At 38.9% G+C, this 24,745-nt stretch overlaps 1 protein-coding gene across 3 annotated transcripts in view; it reads left to right on the top strand.

The window, feature by feature from the left end:
• Positions 1–24,745, top strand: part of LOC150090263 (mitochondrial sodium/calcium exchanger protein-like) — an 86,668-nt gene that overhangs the window by 38,985 nt on the left and 22,938 nt on the right. For all 3 annotated transcript variants that reach the window (XM_090369037.1, XM_090369038.1, XM_090369039.1), the window contains exons 2-4: positions 22,377–22,529; positions 22,703–22,755; positions 23,765–23,822. In XM_090369037.1, coding sequence (XP_090225163.1) covers positions 22,377–22,529; positions 22,703–22,755; positions 23,765–23,822 — 264 coding nt within the window. The remainder of the gene's footprint in view (positions 1–22,376; positions 22,530–22,702; positions 22,756–23,764; positions 23,823–24,745) is intronic.

Here is a 24,745-nt window from a genome sequence, read left to right as displayed (position 1 = left end):
GCCGTATGGGTCGTCTGCTGGTATAGCCCATACGTGCGAGCGTGCGACGAATGATCATGCCAGATATTGTTCCGCGTTGGCCCATGTTGTATTGGATAGTGAACTCTTCAACAGTGCTGCGCCTGTGCGCCTGTATGAGTCATCGGACCCGGCGCTCACCTCTAACATCAACCTTTCGCTGACTTTTGCAGTTTTGCTGTCGGGTCGTTCGACCATTTTGACACCAGTCCTGGTACACTTTAACAACGGCGACTCACGAACACCCCACCAGTCCAGCCATTTGGGAAATCGAGCCACCAGCTTGTCCAGCACCCACAATCTGTCTTATTATCAAAGTCCGATAAATCCTTCCTTTTACCCATCACGCTCGGAATTTTATTATCTGCTGAACCACTGACACCTTATCTCTGCTAGCTAGGTGGACTAACTCCGCACCCTCGTGGTCAACGGGTTGCATTCAGTTGTCATAGGGGTGGTCATAATTCAGTGATTACTCAGTGTATATACATTATGATGATTGAATGCTTTCTGTCTATCAGTGGCTCTTGTTCATTCGTTTCCCCTTTATCTACCTTTTCTCAATACAAAGTTTTTTGTAATTATATATATATAATTGATATACAGTACTTGATATAATTGTATATTTTTACAAAGTTGCATATTTTTCCCGCACCCACTCAATTTATATCTAGTTGAAAACTTTTAGTAGTAAATACTATGAGAAACACTTCGAGACCATGATATCGTGTGTAGCACAGTTGGTAAAATCGCCATCCTCCTCACACCTTTTTTTTTTTTTTTTTTTTTTTATGAGAACCCCAAACACGAGAGGTATTATAACCTATAGTACTTAGTACCGTGCTTGGGTTGGTGGAAAATACCTGAAGTCGAGTTCCATCGATGACCGGAGGAATTTTTACTGGCCTTTTTCGCAACGTGGCTGAGTAATAAAACACGCCTGCGGGCTCTGGATTCATAATTTATTTTATTTTTGTTACACAGAGCATTAAAACTATGATAAATGAATTAGCTTTCGGCTGGGTGGCAGCCTTCATCAGATTAAAATACTTCGAATGGCAGTTGGGATAGAGATGCACTGCCAGGATGGTGCGTGAGGCACGTGGTTAATTGTTTGTTGATGTTTGTGGCTGTGACGTATGGTGGTGACGTGGCCAGCGTTTGTCTATGGACAGAATTACTGCTTCTGTGATGGAGTTAAGTTGACAACCACTGTTCCTGTTCAACGAGGTATCCGAGCATTTTATTCTTAACGATTCCAACCAGGTGCGCCTTAGGTAATGGTGGGACTTGTCTACAACTACGACATCGCGGTGTGGGTCGATGTCGTGGTGGGTTGTCCAGACATGCTCGGCAATAGCTGAGTGTTCTACATCCGCCAAACGGATCGCCCTTTTATGTTCTGAGAGGCGTTTCTCGAGACGACGTCCAGTCTCTCCAAAGTAGCAGCTCGTGCAGTCACGGCAAGAGATGCGATAGACCACACCACTCTGTAGAAGGGTGGGGACAGGTGTTTTTATGTTGGAAAGGAGAGAACGCAGTTTCTTGCCTGGGAGTTGGATGCACTTTACCCCATGCGATCTACCGATCTACTGTGACAGGTTGGGGTAGTATGGGATGAATGCCCTCGTGGAAGACTCGTCACTGTTGGCGTTGCTGTTGGTCGTCACGTTGTCGCGTGCTTGTAGATCACATCTGTTAAGGACGTCGATGGGGTAGCCACACCTCGTAAGGTCTACTTTGACTCTGGTGATCTCTTTGCGCCTTTCATCTGCAGAGCTGGAGTGTGTCCAGGCGCGAGTTAGCAAGGTTCGGGCGGTTGAGAGGAGGGACACATGAGAGACACATGCTTGAAGACGACAGTTTATCGTAAGCCTATGTGTGCTGGCCAATTTACCAACTTCCAGTCAGCACACGCACGGGGCCACCTCCTCTCAACCGCCCGAACCTTGCTAACTCGCTCCTGGACACACTCCAGCTCTGCAGATGAAAGGCGCAAAGAGATCACCAGAGTCAAAGTAGACCTTACGAGGTGTGGCTACCCCATCGACGTCCTTAACAGATGTGATCTACAAGCACGCGACAACGTGACGACCAACAGCAACGCCAACAGTGACGAGTCTTCCACGAGGGCATTCATCCCATACTACCCCAACCTGTCACAGTAGATCGGTAGATCGCATGGGGTAAAGTGCATCCAACTCCCAGGCAAGAAACTGCGTTCTCTTATCTCCAACGTAAAAACACCCGTCCCCACTCTTCTACAGAGCGGTTTGGTCTATCGCATCTCTTGCCGTGACTGCACGAGCTGCTACTTTGGAGAGACTGGACGTCGTCTCGAGAAACGCCTCTCAGAACATAAAAGGGCGATCCGTTTGGCGGATGTAGAACACTCAGCTATTGCCGAGCATGTCTGGACAACCCACCACGACATCGACCCACACCGCGATGTCGTAGTTGTAGACAAGTCCCACCATTACCTAAGGCGCACCTGGTTGGAATCGTTAAGAATAAAATGCTCGGATACCTCGTTGAACAGGAACAGTGGTTGTCAACTTAACTCCATCACAGAAGCAGTAATTCTGTCCATAGACAAACGCTGGCCACGTCACCACCATACGTCACAGCCACAAACATCAACAAACAATTAACCACGTGCCTCACGCACCATCCTGGCAGTGCATCTCTATCCCAACTGCCATTCGAAGTATTTTAATCTGATGAAGGCTGCCACCCAGCCGAAAGCTAATTCATTTATCATAGTTTTAATGCTCTGTGTAACAAAAATAAAATAAATTGTGGCTGAGTAAGTCGGTCTCAGGCGAGTGTATCATTGTTTTTCCTCCCGGAAACTCGGATTTTTCGTCCAGAAAACAGAAAATCGACCACAGAACACGCTCAATTCATAGAAATAAAACCCAACAACTTCTAGACCATGTCTTCCTCGTTGGTGTTTCTTGTTATTTAAAGGCTATGCGGCTTCAGTATATCATCTCTAGATCGATGCATTCTGTTGTATTTTGAGAGTATTTTTTCCAGTAAACAGGCAAATGAACCACGAGTTTTTTCCAAGGTATAAATAAAATCGTCACCCTCTCCTCAGACCACTAACTGGGCCACTTTATTGAAAAGCAGATAAAAGTTTCTCGCGTCATTGATTTAGGATTTTTGGGGGCAGCAACACACACACATAGAAAGTTGGAGGAAGATTGTGTTATCATCTTTCATTTTTTCTTACCTTATTGTTACTTGTAGAAGATTGCCCTTCAACTCCTATATTGTTTTTATTTTTGATTTGAATCTCAAAATTTCCTTTTCCTCGGTAGTCTAGTAAATTGTTGTGGGAAGTAAATTGCGCAAGTCTTTGCGTTGGCGTTTAGTAGAAACTATATCGTGGCAATAATTGCTATAATTAAAATCGGATCGTTAGCATTTATTAAAGGTAATATTAAGTAGATGCGGCATTTTGGGAAACAGTCTTCATTGAATTACATCTTTGCAAGCTAACGGATGTTATTAAGGAAACGTTATGGTAGACTGCCTATTATGGAGAATTCAAACAGAATTATTATCGTGGTTATATTTAAAAGGACTCGAGCATTCTGGAAGACACTTATTTTATTAAATACAGCATACTGGTATTTAACACAACCTAAGATAAAAGAAGCCTTACATTTTACGCCATATGCGTATTCCACCCAGAAGTGATGGGATGAAAAGCGGTTATGTTTGCGAATCTCGTGTAGTATATCAAAATAAACCAGTCGATGGACTTATCTTAAGCCTGTTTTTGTCGAGCGGTGGGTTTTTAAAGCGAATTTGAACTATAAGGTTCTTTTTTATACAATTACTGGCTTCTATCGTATATCGCTCAACTTTAAAACCAATACTGTTGTATAATGAGTGTCCATTTTGTAAGGGACACGAAGTTTCATGCAACCTGCATACAAATGTAGTGATACGTCAAGCGATAGTGACTCGTGATTCTGAAAACATATCCTAAGTGAATGAAAGCATCCCATCAAGCATGAAGAAGCCATTTCAAATGACATAATACGGGAAGAAATATGATGTTACACAACTTTTGAATGTGGAACATTGGGAGTGACTAGGGGACACCTGCTGAGTACTTCCGTAAAGGTTGAAATGATTGGAATGTGCAAGGATACGAAGGATGGCATGCAGGCCAAGAAACAATCAGCCAGCTTCTGAAAACTGCTAGCTCATTTAGCGAATATAACAGCGAGCATTCCTTCATACAGTAGTCTGGAACTGTCTACAGTAATAGATGGCCTTAAACTACCAGAATGAAAAAGGCCTGTGGTTAGACGAATCACACTGGTGGCTGATAATAACATGAAGCGCTCCATGCATCCTTCTTGTACAGCATCACAATACTAAAAGCTGGACGAATTGTACTGGTCGTAAGAAGCTTTTTCTGAGAGTTCATGGTACTCTTCACTTCCGTGGTGGTACAATTAGGGAATGCTAGAGCGTATTTAAACATTGTTACGGAAGAGAGGTACTGTCCATAATGTTGACTGCATGTTTTTTTTTAGGTGACGGTTACTTCCAGCAGCATAAAGCAACGTGATTAAATGTTGTAAGACTGGTCGAAGAAGATAATGGGAACTTCTTTCTTCCTCAATGGTTCTGCACTCACCTCATCTCAATCATAATTGTGGAATGATATCGAAAGATCCATACTACACTAGGAACCACTGACATCCGCTCTAGGATTGAAAGACCCTGTCTACCATGCATGACCACCACCAGAATGTTACTGGAAATTAGTGGAGCCCTCTACGGTGGGATCCTATAGGTGGATGTACCTTATAAAGTGGGCACTGAGTATACTTAGAGAGTTCCTACTGATTATTGCGTGAAGGATGAATTTAGGGTTCCCCTTCCTTACATATGAATTTTTATTTTCTCTCCAATTTGTGTTATAACCGACTGCATATATCATCATAATTGGCCGATGTTTTCAGATCCAACTGCATATTCTACTATCTCCACGACTACTGAAATATGGTCACATGCAGCAGGGAAGTAAATTCCACTGCTGCCCTAAACCGACCAGATAATAAAATCACGCTTCCAATGCCAAGGACACATGACAATCTCTATGTTAATTATGACACGCTCTGTTTGCGCGATATAAGCCCTACATTTTGATGGCACGTGCCATGAAAATGTACGAGGTGTGATCATAAAGTTCGGATACTGAGTTTGTATTCTGAAATTCATAGCGAGTTGCTACTTTTCGCAACATGTTCGGTGCTTCAACTAGATATGGTAGTGATTAACTCGCCCGTTTATCTGGCGTCAGTTTGATTTAGCGCGCGTTGAGTAGGTCTTTTATGTTTTGTAACATTTCAAATGACTGCTTTAGTAAAGTGTAAAATGTGTTTAGGGCACCAGGGTTTCCCCCATCTCCGCGTAGTATACAATGACTGCTTTACTGAACAGTGAATTTGTATCAAATTTTGTTTCAAATTAAGGAAAAGTGCAACGGAAATATTGTTCAGAGACTTTTTCAGTGGTTCACCAAGATTAAAGAGATCGAAGATGGACCTCGCTCTGGCCGACCTTCAACTTCATAACCGCTCGTGTTCAATCACTCGTATTCGTGATCTGATCAAACGCAATCGATGTTTAACTATTCGTAAAGCTGATAGTGAAACTGTTTTTTTTTTTACTTGGCCATTTAGTCAATTTTTACAGTCTAGGAAACGCGATGCATTTCAGCCAAGTTTGTGCCTTGTATCCTCTCTGATGATCATAGATAGCGGCGATTTCTCGCATGTCAGGATCTTCATCAACAATCTGCTGCTAACCCACACTTTGTTTCTTCCATCATTACTGGTGACGAATCGTGGTTGTGTGTCTGTCCCGCAGAAACTGGAGTTTTTCGTCCAGCAAAACAGACAAATCGACCATAGAACATGCGCAATTAACAGACATAAGACACCAGCACGGCAGATGAATTTAATTATTCGGGTGGTCTAAAAATAATAGTTTGGTTTTGGTTGTATGTCTGTAACCCGGAAAGAAAGGCCCAGCCCTCTCAGTTGGTCTTCTCCAAGGCCCAAAAAGTAAGGAAATTTTGATCAAATATGAAGATCATTTAAGAACCTTTTTTGCAAAGCACTGTGGTTCTCCATCCTCCATGCTCATTGGATTTGGCTTCTTTTTTTTCTTTTTTTTTCTTTTGTTTTCCAAGCCTTCGAAACACAACTTAAGGAACTATGATCAGTTCCCAAAATAAGCCGATCAAGAATGATTCCAGATGTTGCAGAAATGGTGGCACCGGTGTATACAGTGTTGAGGAGACTACTTTGAAGGAGATATACACCAAGAGTCGGTATGCTTCATCATTTCCAACATAATTCCAGTGTCGTGAAACCTGAAAGGGATTAAAAGAAATTTTCCACTTATTTTCTCACGCATACCAAAAAGCCCGTGATTAGTGGATCGAAGCAAACTGTCCAGATATTTCGGAATCCAAAGCTGTACGTCTATTAATTTAACTCCTGCCATTATACTTCGATTACGTCATAGGGAGTTTTGGATACTAAAGTGCTTTTAATTTTACAAAGCACTGATGGTGTAATTTTTTTAAAGGTTTAAAGAATATTAATAAATTATTTTATTAACTCTTCAGTTTATTTATTTTTTTATAGCTAGGAACACCTATATTATTATAAGAGAATTAAAGTATGATTTTAAATAACAAGAACGTTTTCTTTAATGAATATTTACTGTTTTTTTTCGCCCATGCCCCACCAGAGTGAAAATTTTGGGAGGCGAGAAGAGGGAACCCTCTCCTCCCCCCGGGGGAGTTGGAAGGAAAGATCCGCTCAAGGGAGAGCGGATTAAGAGTCGCCAATAGGCCGTCTCTATATCAGGTCCACCATAGTGATTCATGTCCAAGTCTTGTCCATTTGAGGGGGGGACTGGGGAGTCCCGTCCGAGAGTCAATAGTAGTGAGGTTAGGTTCGGAGATAGTCCAGTATTCCGTGGGAAAAACAAGATTTTGTACTTGGGTCCATTGCTGGAGTTTTCATTGGTGAAGTGGGCCATTTGTTCCTTCAGGAGGAAAGACGTCCTGTCTGTGCCTTCCTTTGGAACAAAGTCCCATCTTTGGTTTCATGTTGTGATTTTTAAAATGGTTTATTCTTTAGTCCTTGGGGGAGGGACCAGAGGGAGCCTATCCCTGCATGCTTGACATCAGACACCAGTAGACGTCCAATGTGAGGTTCATGGGATCAGAGGTCCCATGTTAGAGTCCTCGTATATGGAGAGCCCTTTGTGTTGGTATTCGCTTTAGGATTGTGCTCTGTCCTCAGTTCTGATGTACATTGGTGACATAAGCCAAGATTATGGGGGTGGGAGGGTCCTTCATCTGTAAAAGAGTTTGTGCGAATTAAAGTAAGGTAATACGTTTATTTAATTAAATTTAATTTTGTTTTCGTTATGTTAATCGCGCCCTCGTGGTTAGGATCGCTTTCCTCCCCACACCGGGTGGAAAAGACCTGAGTTCGAGTTCCGTCGATGACGTGAGGAATTTTTATGGGCCTTTTTCACACGTGACTGAGCTAGTCTGTCTTGGACGAGGGTAGGATGGTTTTTGTCCAGCAAACAGAAAATCAACCACAGAACACACGCAATTTACGGACAGTATATACGTTCGATGCTCCTAAAACCCTACTACAACAACAGACAGACCAGTTCCAACAAATTTATTTAAAAAATTGACTAATGCATAAACACAATTTACAGAACCCACTTTATAATCTTGGAGGACTTATGTTGAATTTAAGCTCTTTCATTCTGCCTTCTTAATAGAGTTTTTCTATTTCTTATCCACGTTAACAGCACCCTAAAAGCATAAATTATTTGTAAACAACGTCACCCATATGTTACAGTTAAATTTGAACAGGAGATAATCCACGTAATTCTAGTGTATTTGTCACCTAAGAGGTCAGCCAACATACCGAATGCGAAATGCCAGTAGTTGTTCAACAAGGGTTATCGGGTGAAAGATTGTGTCAACAAGTATCGGCCTTGACTTTAGTCCACCCCTTTCCGTTGATTAGAAAAAAAGGTGACAAGTGAGATAGAAGCAACCATTTAGAATCTGATAAACTCATACTGAGCAGGGAAGGTGATAAAATGAGTGCTAGATTTTCTCTCCCTTTAAGATTGTCAGACGGTGTGTCTCGTGATGGTCATTAGCATAAGCATAATAAGCTCTTTCATGAATCATCCCTTTATTGGGGAGCGTATAATATGCGTAAAAGTGAGTCTGTACATAGACGACAAAAATCGTAAGCATCTAACAAACAAACTTTGATAAAATCTGTAAATTAATCGCTAAGATAATTACGAATAGTTTGCTGTAAGAAGATAAATTAAGAAAATGACAGATCTGTCTGAATTACAAAGAGATCCAATTGTTGGTGTTAGAGGGGAGGGAGCATCGGTGACTAAAATCGTTCATTTGTGTGATGTATCAGAGCAACTGTGTCGAAAGTGAAGTCTGCATTCTGGAAAATCAAAATCTGATAGTACGAATTATACCAGAAAGTCGAAGATGACTGAAAGAGACAGGCCGAATATTGAAAAAGATTGTAGCCCAAAAACATAAAACTACTGCCTCAAAAAGAACTGTAGGACTTCATTTTAGCCTCAGCAATCCAGTTTATAGCAAAAGAGTTAGTCGAGAACGTTATAAAGTTAAAATTTATGGCAGAGCTGCTATTGCCAAGCCACTTGTTACTGATGGTAATCTAGAAAGAGGATGCGATAGTGTAAGGAGCACAAAAACTGAACGTTTGGAAACATATCATATTTTCAGAATTATCAAGAATCATTATTAACACTTTTTTTCAAAATCAAGAAAAGTTTATGTTTGGTTAATTCCAAATGAAGCGCATCATCTTGTCTTGTGTCAACTGTCAAACATGAAGGAGGATCAACAATGGTTTGAACAGCAATATCTTGATATTCTTTAGGTCTCATCTTCACACTGAAAGGGCGAACCACTGCCACTGATTACTTTGTTATTCTGAGTGACCAGGTTCATCCCACGGTGCAAACATTGTTTCCCACAAACGATGCCATATTTCAAGGTGATAATGTCCCAATACACACCAGATGTGGCCAACCTTGGTTTAAGCAGCATGAAGCTTAGACTAAGCATCTCCAATGGCCCGCGAAATCACCAGACTTAAACGTTATTGAGCCACTATGGACATATTTGGAGAGGAGAGTGAGAAGTAGATTTCCTCCACCTTCATCACTCAAAATTTAAATGTTCTTCCATGAAGAATGATCCAACGTTCCGCTTAAGATAGTTCAAGATTTATTTGAATCTATTCCACTTGGAGTACAAGCTATTTTTTGGGTCACACTTTTCTTTTAGCGAAGAGTAGCTCACCAGACCTGAAAAATCTTCTTTCGATATAAATTTTAATCTGCATAAAACATCTTTAAATACTGTAGACAGAAGCGCCCTGATTATGGAAAGCTAGTTGGTAATGCGTTGCAATAGCCTATTACTCTTTTACTAAAGACATTTTTCCTTATAGCTATAGCTAGCTAGAGTCCAGTTATTTTTTCTTAATTTAAATCTATTTCCCCCTATATGCTTCGTCCTGGAAAGTGAAAGTATGCCGCAATCATCAAGTTTGCTCAACCCTTTCGTAGTCATAAACACATTAATTAGATTTCCATGCAGATTACTAGTTTACAAACTTTGCAGTTTAGAGAACTGGAATCTCCTCTTCGCATTTACAAACTGTCCTCCTTTGTATCCTTTCAATCAAACCGATATCTGAAATTAAACCTTCAAAATTGTATGCAGTATTGAAGATATGACCTGATATGACCACTTATTTGTACAGCGACATAATTTCCTCTAGCTCTACTAGCAAATTCTTGAATATCATTGACTTTACTACATATACAAGGCCGTCATGGGTAGTGCAGTTGGTGTAATCACCGTTTTTCCCCACACCGGGTGGAAAAGGCCTAAGATCGAATCCTGTTAATGACGCGAAAAATTTTATGGATCTTCTTCAAAACGTGATTGAGTTTTTTGTTGGACGAAAAACCAGAAATTCGGTTTTTTGTCCAGCAAACAACAAATCGACCATACAACACAATAAATTTACAGACATATTAAATACAGCTCAATATGGCCTAAGTCGCTGATGCTCTTAAAATCCTGCAACAACAACTCGCAGGAAAGAAAATAGCTTAGACTTCTAATCAAAATCGTTATTGTTACAGACTTTTTTTTATAGACTGCATGGTAACATCAACTGAACTGAGAACTGAATGAAAGGAAATGCCATGTCATCAGCAAATGCTACTCTTTGCTAATTATTGCATGTCATGAGTTGATTTACCTGATAGGTACATGAAGGTATTTCACGAAGGTAGGTTGAAGGAAGCTAATAAGCGTGACATAACAATTTTAATGAAATTTCTTGAGTATCATCGTTGGAAGCCCTCACTGATGGTCCAGTTGCTATGTCTACTGTTCTTCCACACAGTTATAAGAAAAGATCTGGGTTCGATTCCCATCTGAATGCAGAGTCAGTCTATCTCGGGTTTCAAGGCTATTTGTTCAGTTTTTCATCTTGAAAAATCAATAAAATCTGCTTTAATTGAAATACGTTCTTTATTATCCTCAGGTTCTGTTTTCAAACGGTATAGCAAGCCTCACCACTTACAGAGACCATTAAAATAGCGCTGAAAAGTAGATTGTCTTTACAAACTATGATTGATGGTGCAATAGTTGTTTTCCTCCATTGGTGTTTGCGCAAGTTATCTTCTACGTTCAGTTGTTTTCAACTGCGGTATTGATCCCTTTATTACAATGTTGTCTCTGACTTGCCGGGAGTGCTTCAAAAACATCGATGTTATTGCACATTTCAAATTACTTTCTAAACGAAAATTGTTTTTCATCTATGAAGAAATGTTTATTTTAAGAGTGGTTTCTTTCATAAAAGGGTGCAGTAAACATGTCAGCAGAGCGAATTTTCTTTTTATTATGTGATTAGTACTACAATAAATAGAGAAGAAGGAATACGAATTTCATTACATATGCAATAAAGTAGTGGACATCTTAGCAGGCTGTCGATTTTCTTCGAAACTGGATCTCTTTTAGAGATCCAGTTTCGATGTCAATGACAAAAGCCTTTTGCCACTTACTGGTGAACTGTTAGAAGTCTAATATATTATATATTATTTAAAATACAAACTTTTCATTCATTCCTTTCGTTGCAGCTGTTAATCTTAGAAGAAGTTCCGACAGGTCTTTGGAATCACCTTAATTCTCACCGTTCTTAAATTGAGATTTTCATTACAATAAACCGAGTCTCGTTAGTAACGTAACTATCGCGGCAGCCAGGGAGAAAGTCAGAGGGATACATACTTTAGAGGGGTTGCACTTCAGAGGCCACGAAAAAGATTGATATTACCACTTTTGGCAGGGTTGATAGCAATGTACAGAAACAGTTTGTATTTACTATGCAGTGCATATTAAATATAAACTGTTTCTAATAAAGTTCCGCCTCAGAGGCTCAACCATAATAATTTTACCATAAATCTGTAATTTTCACTGACCTATTAATATCTGGACTCCCTTCCATTGCCAGTTGGTCGCGTCTTACCCATGCACCACGAGTCAGACACAACCATAAACATGCTCGTAGGCCATCGAGCATGTTTATGGTTGTAGTATGATTGTGAATGCAAGTAGTATGATTGTGAATGCAAGTTACACGATCGACGGAGTTAAAAGACTTTCAAGCCGGAATGATAATAGGGTGCCACATAAGCAATCAGTCTGTACATGACATTTAAATGGCACTGAAGTTCCTAGATGGATGATTGGTGATGTTCTCTAGTGAGGAAACTGTCATGAATTGACTTGGAAAGTCTCCGAAGCTTGTATCCCTGCAAAGAGTTGTCCGCAAAGAGTTACACCAGCCATCCACAAGCTACTAGTCACCATAGTTACCGACTAATGTCAGATGCCGTCTACTTTGGTTTGAGGCCGCCGTTCTTGGAGTTTAGACCAGTGAAAAGCAGTCCTTTGAAATGAAGATTCATGGTACTTGGTATACCAGATTGATAGTTGCGCGTGGATATGGCAATGCCCAGAGAAAGCTACCTGCCGAATTGTATTGTCCCGATAATGAATTTAGCCGAGGCAGCATGATGGTGTGGGGTTATTTTTCACGTTTTAGCCTGGAATCATCGGTTGTTTTTGGTAAGACCATGAATGATGATATCTGTCTAGATCTCCTGGACAACAATGCGTACTTACATTGTTTCTTGATTAGACCAGGGTTAGAGCCCGTCACCACCAAATACGGAGGATGCGGAAAGGTCAGGGAATGACCACCGCATATTCCCGGAGCAATATGGCCTTAGTTGCTAATGCTCCTAAAAAAATAATAAATAAATAAATAAATAACCAAACTTACATTGTGGTTGCACGTCGGGCAAGGATCGCACCTGTATCAGATTACAGAGTTCTGTGTCATACCACTGTATTTGGGCTGTGACAGACTGGTTTGTGGTCATGAGAGTCGAAAAGTTGGACTGGCCAGCCCTAACCTCAATCCTGTATAGATCCTCTATGATGAATTAGATCGTCAGTGAGCGTGAGGAGAGACTCAAAAACTAGAACTTAATTGGTCGACGTTTTGAAGGCCTAATAGCAGAAAATATCGGAGGGCATTTACAAAAAACTGGTGTAGAGTGCTCCACGAAGACTAGAGGCCGTTATAAAGGCTAGAGATTTAGAACACGTTATTATTTTACTGTAAATAAAATTATTTGTAGATATGCAAGTGTCCGGATATTAATGGTAGGGCAGTGTATATCAGATTTATGGTTACTCTTCTGAAGTACGAAAACACAATTATGTATGCAAAATCGAACCGTATGCTACCACAAAAAGTGAACCTTATCATAAAATGATTAAGAGTTATTTAACTCTGCTTCAAAGAAAATGCAAAGTAGTAGAGACAGAGACAAAGACAAAAGCACATTATTTTCTAATCTCGATTGAGAATGATATAGAGTGTCTTTATAAAGTATATGGATCACATCATTAAAGAATATTTTATTCTCATTAACGCAAAATTCCCCATATCTAATATTATATTCCCAGGCAGCCTGTCCTGGCAGCCTGTCTACACTGACAGGCGAACTCCATGTCTAAGTGAAAAATTACCTACCCCTAGGTCTTTTTCGTCCTCCAAATAGGTTGAGCTTGAGATCATCCAAGTGGTATGATTTTTTGAGTTTCACACAGAACGAAGAGCAGTGAAGGGTACTCGGTCTGGTTGTATAGGAAGTTTAGAGGACAAGCCTCTTTTCACAAAGATACTCGGGCAGTTTTTTAATACCTTGATCCCTACACTTGTACCGCACACAGTACTCTTCTCCAAACAAATTTTTACAGAAAACCTGAAATAAATTCACACTCACTAACGATGAGAAAGCTTCGAAGCTACGGATATTTCAGATATCTTCTGAATCCCTACGTAGTCTTTGTGAGTTGGAATATGAGAAGAAAGAACTTCTATCCCTAACAGATGAGGAGAAGTTCCATTCACGGAGAAATAATAACTTGCTACATACTGGCACGGACTTTCTGCATGGTTACATCATTTGAACAGAAGAATATTTATTATTTTTCTCTATGGTTTATCGAACGTTTTGATAAACTGTATGGAAATATATAATAGAGCCAATTATAAAATAGAAAACTTACCATAAAAAAAAAACATAACCTAACAAGCACGAGTTAAAAAATACGAGATAAAAGTCCTTTATAGCTATTCTACAATGACAAAAGGATAACCTTTCTTGTAAATAGAATGGGAACGTGACAAATGTTAGAATTTACCTCGGTTTCCCTTAACTATTACACTTGCTGGCCAAAAAATTAGAACCTTTATTCAGTATCTAATAGAACCACCTTTTGCCCAATTTACAACATGTACATGTAGTGGCAGGGAATCCACTAGGTGTCTGAGAGAGTCTAGCTTCATATTTGACCATTCTTCTATTAGGATATTTGTAAGTCGCTGAACTGTGATCGATAGTGAACAACTTCGAATCCGAACTTCCCTTTCCAAGCATATCCCAGAGTTCTTCAATTGGATTCAGATCTATAGAATAGGTGGCCAGGGTAAATGTTCCTCTAACCATTCATATACAATTTTTGCACAGTGGATACTTGCATTATCGCCTTAAAAGAATCCATCGCAATCCTTGTGAAGAAAAAGCGTTGTAGGGTGAAGTTTCATTACAATGAAGTTGTCCGATATGTCAGAACAATATTCATGAGCGGACCAAGCCGTACCGACAGTACATACCCTACCATGATACCACCTCCAGCCACTTCAGTGGTTGACGCGAGACAGTCTGGATCCATGGCTTCGTGAGGTTCCAGCCACACTCTACTTAGTGAAAATAGAGACTTTTCAAACCACGTGATCTTTTTCCACTGTTCTGCAGTCCAGTTTCGCAATTGGAGAGACTACTCCAGTCGAATCTTTCGATTTTTTACAGAAAGATGTTGCATTCGTATAGGCACACGACCAACAGAATTACAGATTCTTCAACGCTGGCCGCACAGTTCGGTTGGAAATCGAATTTTTCTTTGAAATCGAATTTTTCAAGAATTTTTAGTTCGCATAATATTCTACTGACGCGAAATTTGCTTTAAATTCTTGGGGTTTCCTTCTTGGATTACCAATTTTCTGCGAATTTCTTCCTTTTAGGGTTGCATTGACCTTCCGTCTTCCACTCATTATATATTTTTGAGATGGTTACCTTTGACGCAGTGGTGATTTCCTTTGTTTTCACTACTGTGGCTCTTGAACGTGCTCCACAATAACACCTTCCTAAAAATGGGAAATATCTCCTGCCTTGGGGCGCCTCCGTAGCCAGGTGGGAAGGAGCAGTAGTGCATAGCACACGCTTCTTGATTAGACCGGGGTTCGAACCCGTCACCACCAAATACGGAGGATGCGGAAAGGTCACGGAATGACCACTGCATATCCCGGAGCAATATGGCCTTAGTTGCTAGTGCTCCTAAAAAAAAAAAAAACCAAAAAAATCCTGCCTTGGTCAAAACTAGATCGGCGAAGCCTCTGGAAAACTTACAAAATTTATCCGATACCAAGGAACTTGTGTTTATACCACGTGACACTTATATTTGTACATCCCAACTTTAATTATCTGTTGACACCAATTGAAAAAGCTTCCTAATTTTTTGACCAGTGAGTGTAGCTTTAAGAAAGTAAGTTTACATTAGAAAATTGATTTTGAAGAATTGATCCGGGTGAGGTTGTTAAGGAAGTATTGGGAATTTAGATTGGTAAGGTGCACAATTTAGAAAATGCGAAGGTAAAAATCTCTGTTAGTGGTTAGATCCTTTTCCAGAATGGTCTCAATGGAGTTTCATCCCTCGTAGCAATTGAATCAGAGGAATTTCTATTACAGGCAGTGTGGCTGCGCTGTTTCTCCCACGCTCAATTCTCGAACGATCTCCAAACAAAGATTAAAGGCATTCCGATGATGTCGTCGCAGTTATCTGAAGCCTAGAGAAAGTGGCGTAATATATAACGATAAACGAGTTGATCTTTACGGCTTGAATCTGCGACGACATACATCGCTCTGTTTATTTCTTGTTTTCGTAACCCGGCGGCAATTTAGATCACGCTAAGTAAAGTAACCTCTGTAAACAGCAAAGTCCTGTTTTGGGCGGATTTAACGAGTTTACTGCAAACTAAAACAGCGCGATTGTGTTTGAGAGAAGGGACGGGCAGAGAAAGGAGTTTCTCTATTCGCTGTTTCTTCCGAGATAATGTTGGCTTTTGAAGGAGTTCTGTTTAACCATCAGCACTGTTTCGCTTACGCTGATTCAGTACTTTCTTAGCCATTCCATTTACGGTTCTAAGAATCACATCCATTTAAGTGTTCTGTGTCTAGCCAGCTATTTTGTATGTATTTTTAAAATGCAGGTTTTCATTCTTCAAATAAATGCTAAAGCCTCATGGCTTTAGTTATCGCGATGCACATTTTAAACAACCATATTCAATTCTATATATATAGACACTTCCCTACCATTAATATCCGGACACCTTCCTTTAGACAAAAAAGAGCTTTTATTGTGTTATTTAATATTTTGTTCTGAAACCTTTTGCTTTTATGACAGCCTTCAATCTTCGCGGCATACTCTCAACCAGCCTTTTATAAATGTCAGGTGATATGTTCCTCCACTCGGCCTTGTTCTTTGGGCGATCTGGACGTGCACGTACCCGACGATCCAATACATCCCAGAGATGCTCAATAGCGTTCAGATAAGCACTCTGGGCTGCTCAATCCAACTTTTCCACACCCACGTCCTCAAACCACTCTGTTACGACCCGAGCAGTATGGCACGGTGCGTTTTCTTGCTGATACAGATATGGGCCTTCTCCCAAGTATTGCCATAATGTTGGAAGTGCATAATTGTCCAGGTTGTCCTAGTATTGCACAGAATTCATGATTCTGTCGATAACGACTAATGGGCCCAAGCCAAACCATGAAAGGAGCCCCGCACCGTGACACTGCCTCCACCAAACTTCATTGTTGGGAGGACACAATCAGGAAAGAACTGTTCCCCTGGCATTCGCCACACACACAGGAACGGCCAGATGATCAATTCTGTTGAACGTGTCATCTTGCATGCCCATTTTTTGAAATTGTCTGTTCGAAGCCCAGTTTTCACATTTATAGCAGGTTCTGTGACGTTTTGCATGCATAGGATCTGTTTCTCCATCCATGGAGGGGTGTCCGGATATTAATGGTAGGACAGTGTATATATATATATATATATATATATATATATATATATATACAGGGTCATTATAAAGTCCTTGTGCAGTTTTAAATTTTCATAACTTCCGTTCTATATATGATAAAATCAATCTATAAAAAAGGTAAGGAAAAGAATTTTTTACAGTTTTACATATATTTATTCTTGGGATTGTTACGGTTCACGGTCATTACGTAAACAAACTGAGGTACGATTCTAAAGTTGAATAAACACGTTTTGCAGTTGATTTTCAGCATGAATTCAGTGTAAATACCCTGAATCACATTAGTTATCCTAGCCCGAAGATGGTCTAAAGAGCCAGATTTTGTTGAATAAACAATAAGCTTAACATGTCCTCATAGAAAAAAATCTACTGGGCTCAAATCTGTGAACGCGGTGGCCAAGAGAGCGGTCCACATCTAAAACTGAGAAAAAAGTGGCAAGGTGCACCATCTTGCTGAAACACTGTATCACCTGAGTCCTAAACGTGTTAGTTCAGGAATAAAGTAATTCTGCAGCATTTCCAAATAACTCTCACTATTAACAACCCGTCCTTAGCCTCCCAGATCGTGGTTTATCATTGACGGAACCTGTTTCTTTAAACTTTTTCATCCAATTAGTTTTGGAATTTCTGTGTGGTGTATCTTTGTTGTAATGGATTATAAATCTCTTTTGTACTGCAATTACAGACTTTAACTCGGCCAACCACAGCACACAATTTACTTTCTCTTCTGTTGAAGTCATTTGGTCAAGCCTAATTCTGCAAAAAATTTTTTTATTGAATTAATGAATATAAGCAATAGGATAATTACATATATACTGCTTTGCCAAAAGGAAAAGACACCCCTGTAGATATTTTGTCACTAAAAATACTCGAATATTTTAGTGTACAAGGATGATGAGCCGTTACCCACAACTGGAAAGGTTCTGAAGAAATGGAAGTGGAATATAATTTACAGCTTCTCTCTAAACGAAGGCTGATCGCGGGCCTGTGTTTAATAGGGGACTCTGTATTGTGTACGAAATTAGAATTATATATGCAAATATTTGTAATTATACTAAGAAGTGAAGAGAATGCAACAGCAACGTGGTAAACCATGTTTTTCATATTGATTTTCAAAATTAATGTTTACAAAATTACAACTGTAAGATCTAAATTGAAAAAAAAATGACAGCTAATACTGTATTCGAAGACAGGTTGGAGTCAGTCAGGTTGGAGTCAGACAGGTTGGAGTGTACGTCACAACTTAGCTTCAAACGTTCAAACTTTTCTTCTGACACATCAGAAACAATTATAGTAAGTTTTTAGGAATCGTTTTTGTCAACGCTGTAGATGGCATGTGCACAAAGAAGTTAGTATGGTGTTTTCTCCAGCAACTGCAAGGTTCTCGTGGGTAACACATTTGGGAGGATCGCAGTGCTCCCCACACCGGATGGAAAAGAACTGAGTTCGAGTCCACGATGACGTGAGGATGTTTTACGGGCCTTTTTCACAAAGTGGCTGAGTTAGTCGGTCTCAGGCGAGGGTAGCATGGTTTACAGTCCAGAAAAACAGAAAATCGACCTCAGAACACACTCAATTCACAGAAAATATACCCGGAGCAATATGGCCTTAGTTGCTAATGCTCCTAAAACCTTACTACAACAAGAGCAACCGCCAGAGACCTGTTTAGCATCTGCGTGCATCGATAAAATCAAGGTATTGATGAGTTTTAAGAGCATCAAGCGACTAAGGCCATATTGCTCCCTATATACTGTCTGTGAATTGCGTGTGTTTTGTAGTCAATTTTCTGCTTCCTGGATGAAAAACTCGAGTTCCTGGGAGAAAAAATCATGCTGCCTTCGTCTGAGACCGATTAACTCGACCACTTTGTGAAAAAGGCCCATAAAATTTCCTCACGTTATCAACAGATCTCGAACTCGGGTCTTTTCCACCCTGGCAATTCCACTCGGCAATTCTACCAACTGTACTACTGACGAGAGCGAAGAGTTGTTGGACGAACAAACATTCATGTATATTCATATACCGAGAATGTTTGGCCTACATTACCAATATGATGCAAGATATTATCGCTTTTGTATCTTAAAGGTCTCCGACGTCTTTGTCAGTGCTGTCATTGATTCCTACTTGGATTTATAATAAAATATCCAGACCCAGTTAGGCAGTAGTGAGTTTTGATTCATTATTAGACTGGAAGCCAAGTAACTGCTGCATTGTAAATCTTCCGATGGCTAATGGATTTTTACAACTAGATAAAGAAATTCCTTTTTAAATGTTTCACAAGAGTAAGGAGAGATGAACTAGTAGTTAGGGGATTGTGTCTTATGTTGGTTAGAATAAGAACAAAAAAATAGATTTACAAGATGCCCTAGCACACTTTTAATGATCGTATATCAAGATAAGAAGTCAAAGAAGAAGAAACATCCTAAGAAAATTCCCTAGCATGACAAGTGCACGTGGATTAAGATCCAACATATCACCAAATCGGAACACAAACACACACGCCAAGGGATAATTACAAGTTAATAAAATAAAACTACGCCTGATAAGAACCGGATTTATCCATTGTGGGTGTTAGAAATCCTAAACACCCAAAAGATATTTATCTATTTTTTTTTTTTTTTTTTGTGATAAATAAACAGTAAAGATTTCTGTTTCTAAAGAGTAAAACAAACAAATAAACAGTAAAGATTTCTGTTTCTTCATGTTTAAAAATATATCCCATTGACTGATTAAAAACCTCTTTCTTTTTAGTACATTTTTGAATAAAATAATTCATTCTATTAATTGATCATCGCTACTTATTCAATACAAAGTGACATCAGCTTTTTTTCTACTTTTATCACGAACTTTTTTACTACCTGCATGACGAAAGCGAATTGTGTTGAGAAAACTGAATCTTTATTGACGAACAGATTCTAACAAGTCTCTATCTTTATTGTAATCAGATAATATTTACATAAACTAGGATGGGTCTAACTGAAACGGTATACCTTTACGATAGTATGACACTTGAATTTTTTAGATCTCATTGCCTATGTCTAGTCCTGAGATTTAAATTACGCAAAATAGTGTTTCATATGGACCATACTTTCAATATGAATCCATAAAAATTCCTCACGTCATCAACAGGATTCGAACTCAGGTCTTTTCCACCCGGTGTGGGGAGGACGGCGATTCTACCAACTGTGCTACCCATGAGGGCAAAACGAGTTTTAGCCTTAGCCCTCTTACAAATAATCGCAAGGCTACATTTTATACTGGAGTTTGAAACAAGAGCAAGTTGGGATTACTGATCAAAAACTACAAGAGCTAGTTGGGATTACTGACCAAAAACTACTAGAGCTAGTAGAGTTTATAAATGCGTGAATCTAATTATATTTTGGCTTCAGATATTCTGACTCCCACACTACCCACATACCAATAGCGAATTGTTGCAGTGAAGATGGGCAAATTGTGTTTTAAACAACTCTGCCACTATCTCAAAATTAATTCTCTTTGTTGTACTAGGACCTTGGAAGTTCACTGTTGTTCTAAGAATATAAAATATTTCAAAAGCTTATTCGTAGAGTCGTATAGAAGAATTTTAAAAATTACCAACTAAGAAGTGATATACTGCCATCTTCAAAATCCGATTTATCGGATTCAGAAGCAATATTTATCATATGAATCTGGCAATGTTGTTGTTGTTGTTGTTGTTGGGTATTAGGAGCATTAGCGACTAAGGCCATATTGCTCCGTATATGCCGTCCAAATTGATTGTATTCTGTGGTCGATTTTCTGTTTGCTGGATGAAAAGCACGAGTTTCTGGGAGAAATCTGGACAGAAAAAAACATAATTCCTTTAGGAGTTAGCTAATCAATCTCAAATGTATTAACTTCATATTACCCAACTAAATTATTGAGGAGATTTTGTAATTTACTGCAAATCGATCCAAGAAGAAGCTTCTGTGGCAGTGAATGCGAATCACACACATACAATTATAGACTGCCGTGTAAAGTGAACGGTCTTTGTGTAATTGTTATTAGCCAAACCATATAATGAACTCTATGCAGAGTCAATTGCCTTGAACAGTCCTGGCTTTGCCCCTAGTGATTTCCATACGTTTTATCCACTTAAACAAAAGCTTGGTGGTAAACGTTCAGAATTATTTCGCTGGTTATCACAGTGACGTATTTTAACGCAAGGGGTGTCCAGAATTTGGCAAAGTGATGGAACAAGGCTATAAATGTGTATGCTTAGCACGTCGAAAATTAAATGTTCAGTTTGGTTTCCTGCTAATCCGTAAATGATTAAAAAAATATATTCTAAATTATACTTCCATGACTGATCAGTCTATTAAACTCTACACTCGCCGTCCACCATAAACTGATAGTATATTTACTGTATGGACAAAACATTTATGGGCTTCTCGGTTCGGTTAGATGAGAATAAAATTTCCAAAATGTCCTAAATTGTTTCGTATTACAAATTGGGTGAAATATCATTGCTTTTTTATATTCTTACTTTTTTTTAGCTCCACAAAATGTGGACATAATAAAGTCTTGAATAACACATCAGCTCTAACACGACAGTTACAAAACTTTCTGGACACCCTATACATGAATATCCTTTAATATCCTTACCGCTTAAAAAAGTCGAAAAAAGTTTCCATATCTCAAAAAGAACAGCGATTCGTCCGATTTTTCCTCTTAAAAAGGTCATGAGATGGTTGGTGCCTAGCACCAACAAATCAAATTTAACATTTCTCGTGCTGAATTGTCGGCATTGGTGATTTTTATGGAATTTAATCCACGTAAGCACAACGTCAAATCCTTGCAATAACAGATAAAATTTAGTGGTGGGTTGTCCTACGCAAGGCGGAAGGGCCAATTCTTATTTATTTTTTTGTTATATCTGATAACAACTGTTTGCTCTTCACCAGGTCTGAAGTGCATACCTCTAATAGACTTGCAAAACAATCGAGAACGCTCCAGTATCATTTTTACCTTTGCTGATAAGACACTGAAGCTTCGCGTCCTACCAAAGCTATTTAAACTGTGGATCGGATCCCGATCTAGTCAGTAGGAGGGTTTCGCTGGTGATGCATCCGCACCACGCCGTTACAGCACCCACGAAGAAATCTCGTCATCTTGTTAGGCGGTATCGAAGACGGTCTAAATTAAGATTTTCTCAAGGATCATGGCGTTGAACGACACGAATTTCAATTCCACTGATTATTTATTGACAGCTATGGTATGTGTTCTTAATTTCATTAGCGTTAGTATTTATAAAGAATTAGCAGAGGTGGGGGAATGCGTTCTCGAAACCCTAATTACGGTTTCGGGGCCCGATTTCTGAATATTTCACTGTTCAATATAATCTAAGGGTTCAAATCGACTGAAATACAATTGAATTACAAAGATCTTTTGGACTAAAATATATTTTTACTCTAGTTATTTCATTTTTTTTTCCAGTGTAGAGAGGTGAACTCTCTTAACATATCCGATCGGTGTGACTTTGTAAAATCTGTCCCAGGCTGCAAAAGCCCGATTGGCTACGTTGATTACATCATCCAGATATATTGCGCCTTTGGACCAGAGAAGGCGCCATTCTCAGTTTGCTTAAGCGTAAGTACGTTTGTGATTCAGTATTAATAGAATTACGAATACTTGATGGTTCAAGAGTAGATTTAATTAAATACATTAACAATGCGGCAATCGTGGCATAACTATTAGCCCAATTCTATCTTTCTCTCAATCTATAATTTCCAAAATTACTGATGCTTATTTTATGTTAACAGGTTGTATGGTTGTTGTTCCTGTTCATAGCTCTAGGGGTCACTGCCAATGACTTGTAAGTAATGTGTTATATATCAAAGAATCATTAAGTCTCAAAATAGATAATAAATTCATTTTAGTTTGCTTTAGATGAGTATTTATGTATATGTAATTTACCGATTATCTACTAGTGTTAAGCTCTTTTATCACTATAATCAATCCATACATATTGGAAATTTTAGCCTGGTTAGGTTTCTACTTCTTCTTACTCATAAATTTCTAAAAAGCCTTTAGGGTTCACTCTTCCTTTCTAATTAGAAAACTGGAACTCTAAAGCAAATAACCTCCCCCTCTCTGTTCCCAGTTCACCAATGTCTTGCTAACAGAACAGATAAAGTAACTGGAGGTTCGCTAAAGTATTTACAAGCTCTCAGTCTCCACCATTGTAATATAGATTTTGTGTTCTTCTAGGCTCATTACTGGAACCCATATTTAACACGTTCAAAAATAATTTGCTCAATCACTCCACCTCTTTGACGTTCAAGAATAATTTGCTCAATCACTCAACCTCTTTGACGTTCAAATTACCCTTTGAAGATAATCTTGGACATTTTATAAAACCAATTTCGCTTTTCTTCAAAAATTTTATTGCATCACCGGCTGAGAAACAATATGATTCTGAGCATTTATATATTTAATTTTTTCTTAATTCAATTCAAAGAGTAAGAGTTAAGTCTTGTATCGATTTGAATACTTGCTTCGCAGATGCTAATAATTCAAATAAAGAGTTTCATGATTTAGAAATTCTAACGCGTGTTAAAAATCATAAATGTCTATAGTAATTTTTGGTTTTTCTGTTTTGCTGATTTATTTTTTATTTATAAAAAACATATAAGAGACACTGTCCAATAACAATAAGATTAGACACTGTCTAATCTTTACATAAAATGGTATATTTTCATTCAGATTGAATAAAAAGTTCAATAGATAAAGCTCTAAGTCAAAATCTTGCATTTGAACTATAGAACTAACCCATGATTTTTTACGTTTTACTTTATTATTACATTTCTTTTCTTCTTTTCCAGTTTGTGTCCCTCGCTTTTCGTAATATCTAAAACTCTTCGTATGTCCCAGAACGTTGCTGTATCCTTTCAGTATGCATTTTATCATTCAATTATAAGTTATTGAACATTTTAAACTTTCAATATTGCTAATAATATTGCTTATAATAGCATTTTAAAGTTATAACATAGTTGGATTTAACTCAGGAAGTAATAAATGCATTAATTAAACAAAATTGTCTATTTTTAAGAGAAGTCTATTGTGTGATGATTTTAGAATACAACTAAAATTGGAAATATTGAAACACTTATTTGAGGTGAACAGCATCCCCAAATATACATGTATCTATATACAATGTGAATAGTATAAAACATAGTGCACTGTTCAATGAAGCATTTATCAATTGGCAATTGATAAATGCTTCATTAAGCATGGTTGCTCTTGTCTTAAAAATAGTAGACTCCTTCAGAGCTGTTGCTTTGAAGCTATATGCAGAATGAAAGCTGGGATCAATGATCATGAATCACGAACGATGGGCCAGAAGACGGAAAAGTGAATTGATTTGTGAAAGATAGTGCCAAAGCAGCTATGGCTATCAGGCGTTAATACACTGAAAGGGCAGAATTTATGGGATACCTGGTTCCTGGGCAACGCAACGCTGTCACCCTCTCGCTAGTGGACGAACCCACCGCTTGGCAGGTATATAGGTACAGTGCATTGATGTAGACGGTAATTCGATGTTAGTATTGATAAACGTCGTAAGTTAACCGACTTCGAAAGAGGATGACAATGGGTACCCGATGCATGGGTTACTCTATCGCCGATGTGGTACAGAAATTGCACTATCCCCGTTCAACAATATCAAGAGTGTGTCGGGAATACGCCATTTCCGGAATAACATCTGATCGTGGACAGCGTTGCGGCCGGAGAATGCTGGTGGATGAATGTGGCCGTCGACGTTCATTTGTCTCGTATTGTTTCAGCCAACCGGAGAGCGACAGTGG

This window comes from Mastigoproctus giganteus, chromosome 2, assembly GCF_048544385.1.
Source record: "Mastigoproctus giganteus isolate SK-2022 chromosome 2, ASM4854438v1, whole genome shotgun sequence".
NCBI lineage: Eukaryota > Metazoa > Arthropoda > Arachnida > Uropygi > Thelyphonidae > Mastigoproctus > Mastigoproctus giganteus.
The sequence above is the reverse complement of the archived record's forward strand: the minus strand, read 5'-3'. Positions and strand labels throughout refer to the sequence as shown.